The following is a 13,902-nucleotide window of genomic DNA, read 5'->3' as shown; positions in this document are numbered from 1 at the left end:
TGCCACAGATCCCAGGAGCTTTACCCCATTTCAACCGGTTCACCGCAGCCTGTTTCCACAAACAAAGGTGCATCACAGTTGATTGGAGGGTCAGCAACAGCGATTGTAACACCCCTGACGTCCAACTTGAGAGCTGGTGGATCAGCCTGGTACAACCGCTCAAAGTAACTGGCCCAGCACGAATTCACTTCAGACTCCTCTGTCAAGAGCAGACAACCCTCCGCTTGAACTGCAGTACACCAAGGGATGGGGCTTGGATGAACGCAATGCACGAATTCCCCTGTAAGCAGGACAAGAATGACTTGACCACAGGTGATGCTCTAAATCCTCGCAGATTCCTCGCACACAGGCCTCCTTGTCCATCCTTAGCGCACGTACAGTTTTGCGCTTCAATTCCCTGAACAGCTCAGTTCTGCCATTCAGCCTGGCCCTGCGACTCTGGTCAATGGTATCCAGTGTCCCTCGAGACAAAATTCTTCTTCCCCAACGATGAGTTCCAAGACATCCACCGGCAACATCAAGGACTGTGGTCTTGAAGGCACTCCACAACTCTTCAGGATCTCCCAAAGTACCCAGACCCCACCCCCCCCAAATCTCCACTTGGCCTGCTCGCAAACTCCTCAGCTACCCTCTCATCCTTGAGCTTGCCAACATCCAGCCAAGGCTGGGATGGTACCATTCTCCTGGATTTAAGCTGCAACTACAAGCCGGTGGTCAGTATGAAGGAAATGAGCACTCCGGTAGACCCTGCAGTTGTGGTTCATCCTCCTGCGACCACCAACGAGCACATAGTCAATCTCCTTTGCCACACCGCCAGCGTTGGAATACCAAGTCCATCGATGAGATTGTGGGCACCAAAATCATGAACCAGCCTCCCTCAGTCCATGATTTCTTGCAAAGTCAAGGAACTTAGTGCTATTCTGGTTCACAGTTCCAGACCTATATAGACCAACACACGTCTCATAACAATCCCTATCAGTTCCAGTCGATGCATTGAAATCCCCCAAAACTGGAAGTGTATCTCGCCTGGGGCACTAATCAACCACAAACTTGAGCGCGGCATAGAATGCGTCATTCATGGTGAGATCACTCGCCTCAGTCGGAGCATATACAGAGATCAGGGAAAGGACACCCAAGGATTGACGAATCCTTAGTCTCATAATACGCTCGTTGACCGGTGTTACCTCAATTATCATTGCAGTCAGCTTATTGGACACAGCCACAGCAACTCCTTGGGCATGGTAACCATCAGAGCAACCAGACCAATAGTAGGTGTAACCACCCGCCATGATCTCACCGCAATCCAGTGTCCGAACCTCAGAGAGTGCTGCAATACCGATGTCCAAACGCTTGAGCTCAGATAAGAGACAGGTGAATGAACTTTGGGAGTCACAAATCCCCCAATTTAATCCTGTGGACAAACCATATGTGCAGCTGAGTATCTATTGAGAAGTCAAATGTTCATTCATAATCCTGACATGCTGTGGTGTTTCACAGTACCAGGAAACACCAAAGGTTGAAAGGAAGAAAATATTATGTGGCTGCCATCATACTTCCTGATGATGCGGTTACTTTAAAAATGTGTTTGAGGAAATGTAGTGTTTCCAGAAAACAAGCAAAACAAGAAAGGGGTCATGCATAACATGATACTTGCAAAATCCCGAAAACAAATTTGACCTTCAAGGATTTCTGGTTGAAGTCAATGAGCGAATCTGCAGATCCTCTTCTAATTTCAAGACAATCAGATGAAACTTGAGGATTTTATCAATTTGGTTTATGTTGAAAAATAATTGGTGGTTTAATTCAGTGACGTACGAGAAGGGCACTCTGTGGAGAGCATACCTCCGCCAGGTTCATTACTTTATGTTTTGTATCCAACTGATAGGCCAGATCTGGATTGGGAACTGAACTAAAATCTAATCGGCTTGTGCTAGTCACCAAACCAACTCATCCACCAAGTTTCGTCCAAATCCATCCACAACTTTGAGATATTTTGTGCACAGAGAGACGGACAGGGGTGAAAACACAACCTCCATCCACCTTCACTCCTTCAGTGGCAGAGGTAAATATGCAAATCCTCTTCAAATTTCAAATCAATCAGATAAAAAGTGACAATTTTGGAAATTTGACTTGTGTTGACCTTTTGACCTCAAAATCAATAGGCTTCCTGCTTATGACAAACTCTACCATTTCGTGTAGATCTGTTTGAAATGGTGACCTATAAGAAATTGACAAACAAACAAGAAAAAAAAGACGTTGTGCAGAGCACGATACTTTCAAAATCTGTCCCCTCTCCAAAGGTTGCCATGGAAACATCAAATTTTCCATTTAATCAAAGATTAAAATTGACAATCTTCATCAAAGCTCAGGTCAATCGGATATAAATTATACAAGTTTGACCTCATGTTGACCTTTGACCTTAAAAGTTGGCTTCCCAATTCAGTGATGCACTGTGCAATTGCTGCTTAATTTTCAGGTTACTCGGATGAAAAATAACAATTTTAGTAATTTGACCTCAAGATGACTTTTGACCTCAAAATCAATAGGCTTCTCAGTTGAGTCTACTTGTAAAACTTGGTGAAGTTTCGTGAAGATCGGTTTAAAATTGTGACCTGTCAATCAATCGCCTGATTGACAAACAGACAGAATAATAAAATCTACTGACCAATATGCTTGAAAAAGGAACAAGAAAGATGTCGTTGGTTTTCCAAGTAAGACAGACAGAGACAGACCAACCAATAGACAACGCTTGCAAATCTTCGATAAACAGTACTTGTAATAAGCAGCTGATCCGTATCCTGCTTGCAATATCAATCACTTCAATTTAAATGCTCCAAGTGGTTTAGACAATCGGATGCCTTCATGCCCAGAAGCAATCGCTTCCTCTTTACTTTTCTTTACAGATGTCACTACTTCTCTTTTCAGCTCGGAATATCGGATCAGGTTCGATAACACCAAGCATACAGTTCACAATAATTTGACTCAAGTTGTAACTAATGTTTTACTGATTTAAATGTAAAGATTTTATTTATTTACACAGGCATTTTTTTCCCCTCCCAAGCAATAGCATTAACCATTGCTGTACAAACATTAGGAATCCATCAAATTGCACAAAAATGCAAATCTCTAACTCGATGATCAAAGCTAATGTACTGAGGCATACAAACGGCACATCAACCTTTCTGGGTAGGCACGACACGTACACAGTGATCGGGGTGTTCGCCAGGTCGGAACATTATCCGGTTCGAAGACACCATATCGTTCACCACACTACTTTTAGAGATCTCCTTGGAATTGAACTGCTTGGTGGATGAAAGGTTTTTCCCATCATTGTTTCCCAGATGGTTATAGCTCACAATGGACACCGGCTGAAAACAAAAACAGGCATTAGGGAGATCGAAAAACGTGCGATCACCACATTTTCAAGAGTCGGTTACCCCAAAAAAAGTACAATCCATTAAACCAACCTTTAGACCAGCAGATATAAGATAGTCAACAAGGACAGACTTGAGCTTGGTTTGGCCAGATTTGAAATCGTCTCCAGCCAGGGGTACATCATGCCTAATAGCCAGCTCCACAAGGCCCGGCACGAACGTATTTTGCGGAGAGCCATTGATGTAAGGGCAGCCTTCCAGTATGGATGCCACAGCGAAGAGTGTAGAAGGAGAAATCTCTTTCTCATCATGCTGCCGGAACAAAAGGGAAATAGATAAACGGCAGCCATCAAGGAAAGGGAATGTGAACCTCATTGGGTTATGGACAACATGTGAAGCCTAATACTTTGTAGAAAATGCATTACCAAGGAAGGAATAAAAGTCAGTGTAAAATCTATTTCAGACACCTGAATGGCTCGCAGGAGGTTGTCTGCCGTATCAGAGACACCCGGCTGAAGAAGCGCAAATCGCTCAGTGTTGGCTGTCCACAGAAGGATGACTTTGTCTACATCACTCTTGGAGCGGAAGTCTCGGATGTCACATCTCAGCTGTTCAAGCTGTTTCATAAGGCATTTGGTTTGATGAGCAAAGAACCTCTCAACAGCTTGTACCCAGCAAAACTTACATGGAAATACGGGGCAATTAAGGTTATTGCCACAACACAAGGGAAAAAAACAAACTGAAAATTCAACAAACTCAGAGGCCATTTGGCCCATTAGGCCTGGTGCCACCATAAACAACATAAAATTGATGCAAAACAAAGCCAAATACCTAAATCGCAATAATAGCAACATGAACTGGCCACCTCCCCTTTGCTTAAAGCTTTTCACCCTTTGTCCTGCTTAACCTGTCAGCCAAAAAATGTCCATGGCACCAACACAGTAGCCTACCCTTTTGGAAACTGTGGGGATGTTTCAGATTACACAAGGAGTTTTGACACAGGAGGCCATTTGGAATATTGTGACGACTCTGGAAACATGAATGCAATCTTGTTTTTTTGAATCAACGTTATTTATTCATTGGGAAAGGGGGTTGCCAGGTGAGGAATTAACCAAGACCCACATCACATCCACCTTTTCATGAGACCCTCTCACAGATACCACAATCATGACATGTATACAATCACTCATCCATACCCCAGGTACCTACCATTCCTGTCAATATCCGCTCATAATGACCTCATTTCTAATGTATAAAGGTTCGCAACCTTCAGCCACTCACATCTCAATCAAGATAGGCCTGGGATCAATCTCGTCCTGACACTGAACCCCCTCTATGGCAACTATGCCCTGCCTCAGATGTGGTGACCAAAACTAAATATTCCAGATGAAGCCTCACGACATTAAAGTATAATGCCAACACAATCTTTTGATTAATAATTTATCTTCCTACAAATACAACCGAAAACTGTTACCTCGACCTATATCTATATCCACCTGGCACATTATATTTCTTGATGTTAAACTATATTCGCCAATCTTCTTAATTATGTACACTTTCCTGAATCTGATCATTCCCCTCTCTGTAATCCACCTTACTTCCAAACTTTGCCACATCTACAAATTTGGAAAGCAATCACATCCTTCATGTATTCCCTTTTGGCTTGTGTAGTTTTCTGAACCAGCCTGTTTACTCCTATGCCGTTACGAGTTTGGTTCTAGTCTTGTAGATATCAAAATGTACAGAGAGTGACGAGCGCTCCCCAGATCTTCAATGGACACAAGTCTTACGCATGCGCAGACCAAAGCATCACCTCCAACCCGTAGGCTTCAGCATGGCCGCTCATGTCAAAAGACAGATTATTTATGGTGATCATTGCTTAAACATCAAACTGAGGAGCTGTTAGTCACTATCGCTCGGCAGTAACCCCAGTGAGCAGAGGGCACGAAACTCGGTTAATTTAGTCACCTCCTTAGGTAAACGGAGATTCACGGATAACCCTGTTAGAGTTAACGATGTTGACATTTGAAGTTGCTTAGCAAACTGCCAGACCATGGAGTTATCCATGGCTGGTGGCATCAAGAACAGGTGTTCGGAAGGAACCTGAAGGCTTCCCCTCATTGCGAACCCTGAACCTCAGGCCATAATGTATATTATACAAATTTGAGTTGCATGATTGTACCTCATGTCCGATTGGATGACACCTCATGTCCAGACAGTGCACGTCGATGCTGAGAAATATCAATATTCACGCAATTTCAAGTTGTGCGCATTTTTGTTGCACACACAGATGGTGTATAGGTTCAGTCACTGGTTCAGGTCAGGTCAGGTATGGAAGCATGTGCCAGAACAGCGCGTCACTGCGTCTACTTTCTGCCAGTATTCCAGGGGCCTCCGTCTGGCCAACCCCCAGGCAGATGCCAGGCCCATCCCCATCTCCTTGAGATGATGGTCAACCTGCTGCAACCATGAGGCACGTGGTCGGCCCACTGGCCTCCTCCACTCGTGAGACTCCCTCGCTGAGAGAATCTGGTGAGCAGGATCAGCGTCAGGAAAATGAGCCACATGTCCATACAGCCGCAACTGACGCTCACGGACTATGCAGGTAACAAATCTCATCCGAGTCTCTCTCAGCAACCGCTCGTTTGACACAAAATCCGACCAGCGATAGCCAAGGATTCTCCGAAGAGACCTGGTACCAAAGGCATTAAGTCTCCGTCTCAGATCCTTGGTCAGAGTCCAAGTCTCGCATCCATAGAGCAAGACTGGAAGTACCAAGGACCTGAAGAGTCGGACTTTCGTCCTCCCGCACAGGTACCGGCAGTGCCACACCCCATGATCCAGTGAATCCACGACTCCCCAGGCCCGACCCAGATGTCTATTGACCTCTGACTCACAGCCAGCAGAGACATGAATATCACTGCCAAGGTAAGTGAATCTCTCCACGACCTCAACATCCTCACCACAAACAGACACAGACAGGACAGCAGCATCCAAGATGTCACCGAAAGCCTGGATCTTAGTTTTGACCCAAGAAACCCGTAATCCCAGCGGCTCCGACTCCTCATTTAGCACCTTGAGGGCCCCCAAAAGGATATCTAAAGTCTCCGCAAAGATGACTGCATCATCTGCAAAATCAAGGTCCGAGATCTTGACATTCCCAAACGATGCACCGCAGCTTGATCTCTCCGACATCCTCCCTAAAATCAAGTCAATACAAGTGCTGAAAAGTGTGGGGGCCAGTACACACCCCTGACGAACGCCAGTAACAACTGGAAATAAGTCAGAGATGGTACCACCACATTTCACAGCACTCTCAGTACCAGAGTAGAGTTCAGACATCAGATCGATCAGTTTTGGTGGCACCCCACGAAGACCAAGAATCCTCCAGAGGACATCAACAGCTTTACAGAGATCAACAGAGGCTGCAAGCAGCCCCTGCCGAAACTCTCGTCTGCGTTCGGTGAGGACACGAAGAGCAAGGATACGGTCAATCGTTGACCTCTTTGGTGTAAAGCCTGACTGCTCTGGAAGCTGGTGCTCAAGCAGATGGTGGCGAACCCTATCAAGAATTATCCGAGCAAAGACCTTGCCCGGCACTGAGAGCAGCGTCACCCCTCGGTAGTTGTTGCAGTCTTGGCGATCACCCTTCCCTTTCCAGAGAGGAACAACAAGGCCCCTCTTACAATCAGTTGGGATGATGCCTGTGTTCCAGGCAGAGCACAAAACTGCATGCAATGACACTAGTGCAGCATTTCCACCAGCCTTGAGAAGTTCAGCATGGATGCCACAGATCCCTGGAGCTTTGCCCCGTTTCAACTGGTTCACCGCAGCCCGTGTTTCCACAAGCGAAGGTGGACCACAGTTGATTTGAGGGTCAGCAACAGGGATTGTAACACCCTTGACGTCCAACTCGACAGCTGGGGGATCAGCCCGGTACAACCGCTCAAAGTAACCGGCCCAGCGGGCCTTCACTTCAGACTACTCTGTCAAGAGCCAACCACTCTCTGCTCTAGCTGCAGTGCTCCGAGGGATGGGCTTGGATGAACGCAATGCGTGAATTCCCCTGTAAGCGGGACGAGAATCACCTGTCCACAGGTGATGCTCTACCCCCTCACAGATTCCTCGCACATAGGCCTCCTTGTCCACCCTCAGTGCACGTACAGTTTTACGCCTCAGCTCCCTGAACAACTCAGCTCTGCCATTCAGCCTGGCCCTGCGACTCTGGTCAATGGTATCCAGTGTCCCTTGAGAGACAAAATTCTTCTTTGCCCTGCGGTGAGTTCCAAGACATCCACCGGCAACATCAAGGACTGTGGTCTTGAAGGCACTCCACAACTCTTCAGGACCCCCCAAAGTACCCAGACCCCCCAAGTGTCCACTCAGCCTGTTCGCAAACTCCTCAGCTACTCTCTCATCCCTGAGCTTGCCAACATCCAGCCTAGGCTGGGATGGTACCATTCTCCAGGATTTAAGGTGCAGCTTTAGAGTTGCTACAACAAGCCTGTGGTCAGTATTGAGGAACTGAGCACTCCGGTAGACCCTGCAGTTCTGGATCATCCTCCAACGACCGTCAATGAGGACATGGTCAATCTCCTTTGCCACACCGCCAGCGTTGGAATACCAAGTCCAGCGATGAGCTTGTGGGTGCTGAAACCATGAACCAGCCACCCTACATCCATGACTTCTTGCAAAGCCAAGGAACTTAGTGCTCTTCTGGTTCATAGTTCCTGACCCATGGGGACCAACACACACCTCATAACCATCCCCATCAGTTCCAGTCGATGCATTGAAATCCCCCCAAGACTAGAAGTGTATCTCATCTGGGGCACTGATCAACCACCCAAATCCTCGATGTTTTCTACCCCCGATAATCCACCCAAGCCCACCTCCTTCAAATTCCCTGCTGTCCTTCCTGAAAGTCCCTGTAATGTCCATCTTGTATTCCCCATGTTCCCCACCCCATCACTCTTCCTTCCACAGATCTCTGTTCCCCACTGTTTTGTCCTTCCCACTCCCGCCCCTCTTGCTGTGTTAGCTCTCACACTTGCCTCGATAAGGTATACACATACACACATATATATATATATATATATATATATATATATATATATATATATATATATATATATATATATATATATATATATATATATATATAGACGAATCTACCGTCCGCCCAGCGTGCGAACAACCGCTTTTCAATAATAGCAGCCGCACACCCACCGGACGAGCAATTCAGTCGCGACTTTCTGGAACAACGGCAGAAACCAGTCACGGGTGGGTTCTTAACCCTACCACGGCCTCTTCTGTATTCTACCCGTGCGCGACAGGGTCAATCGCCGAATATCGATATACCTAAGTATTCGCGCAGGTAACCTACCGAGAGACCGTACCTCGGCAAAGGCCTGCTTGGACACGAACCGCTTATGCGGTTCGTTCCGTTCTGGGATAACAGAGCGGGGTATTATCGCCAGACCTCGCTGGACCCGATTCTATTATCGGTATTCAAAAACCAGCTACCATTCCGAAATGCAATACGGCGGTTCAATATGGGAAAATGATACGACGAACGGGTTCACATTCAACTCAGCACATTTATTTACACACATGCACATATACAGCCATGCAGGTATGAAAAAAACACGCATGCAGTCATGCAACCAAACAAGCAATGCGCGGGACGGGCACAAAACACGAGCAAGGACCAAGAGTTACCACCATCTATTAGTTATTATCAATGTACACTAAACAGTTTATACTTAGCGGGACACGGCGTCACAACATTCATTCAAAAAAAAAAAAAGGCAAGAAAGACCCCCTCATAGACAAGGGAGTCAGACTGGGCCCGTGGGCCTTTATAACGTGGAGCTTTGGTGACCGAAAGGGCCCCACGAGACCATTGCCGGTTACCTGCACCCTCGTGGTGCCTTGATGGGGCGAGTCGCGACGTCCGTCCCCACGGCAGCTAGCGTAGCCGCGGTTGAGCTCGGGCCTTCCGTGTGGCAGGCGAGCTCTCTCCGGCTCTCCCCACACGAACGCGCAGGTTCGCGCGACACAGCAGGGTGGCGCCTCCAGCCCACGTCTCCTTCGCGACGCCCGGACCTCCATCGACTGACTGTTCCAAGCTCCCGACTGACACGAGCTCAAACCTCCACACAGCTCCTTGGCTTCTCCAGACTCTCCGAATCCTGACAGACAGACATACTCCGAACCCTGACAGAGACTCGGTTCTCTCCACACAGCTCAGCCTCTTATGACACACACACCTCGCTGCGTTCAGCGCTCGCTTTTATTCCCCCTCCTTTCTCGCCCCACCCTCCTTCCAGCTCCTGCGGGAAACTTCCAGAAGGGGGGGCGTTTCCCTCGTGAGTCGGGGTTTTTCGTAGCAATCATCATGGTAACACTTTTCTATTCTCCCTCCACTCGCCCCTCCCCGGTCCCAAAGCGCGGGAAAGTAAGAGGAAAAATCCGTGCATTATCGGAACGCCTTCTTCTTTCTCCATGGCAGAGACGGTTTTTGATGCGGAGAGGGTTGTGGCGTGGGTGTGGAGAAGGTGGTTGTTGTAATGGTGGCGTGGGGTGGTGGTCGTGAGGGTGGTGTGGTTGGGTGCTTGTAGAAAGGTGGTTGGTGGTGTGGTTGGTCCAAAATAACGATAGCAAAGAATAACGGCGAACTCAAAGATCACAGCCCTGACAACACGAATAAATCCCTTTAGACCACGGTGGGGAAATCTATCTGAACACACACTTAGCGATATAACTGATCTTGGGGATATCCTTTATGGTGTTCTGCGAATTTCCACAGCCGTTATTATATATATATATATATATATATATATATATATATATATATATATATATATATATATATATATATATATATATATATATATATATATATATATAAATATATATATAACCGGGCGTAGTGGCGTGCGCCTGTAATCCGGCTACTCGGAGGCTTGGGTTGGAGGATCGCTTGAGGACGGGGACTCTGCACTGGGCAAGGTGTCGAGCAGCCCGGAATCATGGCGAAACCCAAATCCTGATCCCTGTGTCGTAAGAGGCGACCAGGGTTGCGTCAGGAAGGGCATCCGGCGTAAAACCTGTATGTGCCAAATCAGTATGCGGATCATAATGGATGATCCGCTGTGGCGACCCCTAACGGGAGCAGCCGAAAGATGAACAACATATACATATATACATATATATATATATACATATATACATATATATACATATATATATATACATATATATATACATATATATATATATACACATATATATATATACATACATATATATACATACATATATATACATACATATATATACATACATACATATATATATATATATATACATATATACACACACATACATATATATATATACATATATACACACACACACACACACACACACACACACACACACACACACACACACACACACACACACACACACACACACACACACACACACACACACACACACACACACACACACACACACACACACACACACACACACACACACACACACACACACACCATACTTAACGACCGAGTTCCGTTCCTACGACGACGTCGTTAAGCGAATTGGTCGATAAGCGAGGATTTATTTTGAAATGTTAATACAGTAGTGTACTGTATACTGTAATAAACAGAATAGAGGAAATCAGCTCTAATATACATTACTTAGGTTTGCATACTGTAAATACAGGCAATCGTTTTTATTTGTTTTGAATAAAGAAAAGGTCTAAAGGAAACTCCAACTTGATAACCTTGTTTTAATTTGCATAACTCTTAATTTGCATAACATCGTAAAAGTTCATTCATTTGCCGTTCCACTTTAGTGAACCGTTCAACATTCGGGTCCATACCCTCTAGTTCTAATATAGCCACATTCACTTTCGAGAACACACCAGCTAACCCCTTTACAGGAAACTTATTTTGTACTTCTTCCATTCTTTCCTCTTCTTCTTCCTCTTTGAAGTGCTGCTGCACTTCCAACTCTATTAAATCGTCGTTAGTTAGCTCTCCCTTGACATATTCCACCAATTCTTCAATATCTTCCACTTTAACATCTAAATTAAGCACGTTAGCAAGTTCAACAATTTTTTTTATTTATGACATCGACATGTTCGACTTTGTCAAATCCTTTGAAATTATTCACGAAATGTTTCAGGCATTTTTTTTCCACAATCCTTGCATACACTTTTGTCACTCCCTCCCCAAGCTGATTCAATGTTCTTTTTGCAGTGTAAAATATTGTACGATTTCCAAAAATCACGAAGGGTTACTTCATCACTTTCTGTTGCTGCTTGAGCTTCGCAGACATCTGGGGCGTTCCATGTCAAGTGTACACATTTTTCAGCGAAATTTTGACACATCGTCTCAGATTTCACTCTTTTTTGTAAAAGTGTTTGTATCCACAGTAAAACATTGTGTCAATTTTCAGACCTGTGGGCCCACCGGGGCCCATTGCAGCCCCCCCCCCCCAAATTTGGGTGCCCCCGGTTGACCCACAATCTTCCAGTGGCCATATCACAGGTTGTAGTGGTCCGATTTGGATGATCTTTGTATCAAAATGCTCGTAAAAGCGAGATCTTTCGAATCGCATAAAGTAAAATCACTCCGAAACAGTAATTCAAAAAGTTATAGTTTGGGGCGCCCTTTGACTTTGGGCCCCCGCTCCCCAGCCAAACCGATGATCCCGATTTTTTTCGTGTGAGAATACCCCTTCATATACTCAACACCTCAGCATAAATGAAAATGGGATCTCAATGGGTTCAAGTGTGATGATGGTTTTATTGTTCGGGGTCCACATATCACTAATTCTTGATTCAACATTGGGCGACGTTTGCAGTCATCGTTCCAATGACGTCACCTGCTGGCAGGCAACTTTATGTTTGAAATTGACAATTATATATATATATATATATATATATATATATATATATATATATATATATATATATATATATATATATATATATAAATATACATATAGATATATCTTCTTCTTTCGGCTGCTCCCGTTAGGGGTCGCCACAGCGGATCATCCGTATGATCCGCATAGTGATTTGGCACGTTTTACGCCGGATGCCCTTCCTGACGCAACCCTGGTCGCATCTTATGACACAGGGATATGGTACACCTATTTTAACCGGGGTATACACTGGCCCAGTAAACTGGTACTCATTTCGACAACCTCGGAAGGATGACAGGCTGAGTCAACCCCCTGGTGTATTAATTCAGTGGCCCAACGGGGCTTGAACTCAGGACCTTTTGGATCCCAAGCCGCTGCGCCAACACCAGTGTATATATAATATATATATATATATATATATATATATATATACACATATATATATATATATATATATACATATATATATATATATATATATACATATATATATATATACATATATACATATATATATATATACATATATACACATATATATATATATATATACATATATACACATATATATATACATATATATATATATATACATATATATATATATATACATATACATCCATATACATGCATACATATACATATATATATATATATATATATATATACATACATATACATATACATATATATATATATATATATATATATATATATATATATATATATATATATATAGCATCATTTGCAAAAAAATATTCTGCCTATTGTGACTATTGATTTTTAAGTGTACATTTTTTTGTATAACCATCATCGGATTAAGTTATAAATGGGCTAATCTCAGTTTTTGCATATTTTGCAGTAAGCATGGCGACTGAAGATCGAAAGGAGTTCCGAAAATACTGTTGCGATCCGTTCAGCTGCCATAAAACGAAACAACGAAAAGATCTTTGCAATGTGTGAAATATGTTGATGAAATTTTCTTCAAAGGTGAAAAAAAGATGACAGACTTTGTACTTCGTGCAGAAAAAAACTCAGTTGTCACCAGAGCATATTGAAGACTCATCTTCGACCAATTCGAAATTATCATCAGAAGGTACTATCGAAGGCATTGCAGAATCTATTTCGACAGATGAGGACGAGGAGGTTTTTGAGCGAGAAGCAGAAGTTGACCTATTAAACCAGTCGTTATCGATGATAGGTGAAAGCCCATTCGACAAACGAAAGGCGGAAAGAAACCCAGGGTACGTTCCTGAAAAGCAAAGTAAAGTGTAAGATTCTGTGCGAAAGAAATTAGAACCAGTTGCTGGACCAAGCACTGAGGAGAAAACACAAAATAGTCAAAATGTGATGAAAACTGCATGCCAAAGGAAAAAAAAAAGCCTGAAAGAAAAATACGTTGTTTCGAGTCGTTCAGAGCAAATACGTATACTGACAATATTTGCTAGCAATATGAGCATCAGAGGGATGATGAGTGAATTCAGTTGCTCCCAAAGAATGGCTGTGCAAGCCAAAATTTTCGAGAAAGAAAATGGTATGCTATCATCTCCAAATCCCAAACAGGGTAAAATATTGCCTGATCAAGTGA

General features: G+C 44.1%; 1 protein-coding gene across 4 annotated transcripts in view; it reads right to left on the bottom strand.

Annotated features, from left to right (window-relative positions):
* Positions 1–13,902, bottom strand: part of ISYNA1 (inositol-3-phosphate synthase 1) — a 129,967-nt gene that overhangs the window by 60,502 nt on the left and 55,563 nt on the right. For all 4 annotated transcript variants that reach the window (XR_015050215.1, XM_085849515.1, XM_085849514.1 and 1 more), the window contains 3 exons: positions 3,842–3,991; positions 3,468–3,686; positions 3,204–3,368 (listed from right to left, as the gene is read on the bottom strand). Coding sequence is in view for 3 of the 4 variants with exons in the window: in XM_085849515.1 (XP_085705641.1) it covers positions 3,204–3,368; positions 3,468–3,686; positions 3,842–3,991 (534 nt within the window). In the remaining variant the exon portion in view is untranslated. The remainder of the gene's footprint in view (positions 1–3,203; positions 3,369–3,467; positions 3,687–3,841; positions 3,992–13,902) is intronic.

This window comes from Eptatretus burgeri, chromosome 12 (assembly GCF_056783735.1).
Source record: "Eptatretus burgeri isolate ZD-2024b chromosome 12, Ebu_testis_v1, whole genome shotgun sequence".
In the NCBI taxonomy this organism is placed as follows: Eukaryota; Metazoa; Chordata; class Myxini; order Myxiniformes; family Myxinidae; genus Eptatretus; species Eptatretus burgeri.
This window is presented reverse-complemented; position numbering and strand designations above follow the sequence as displayed.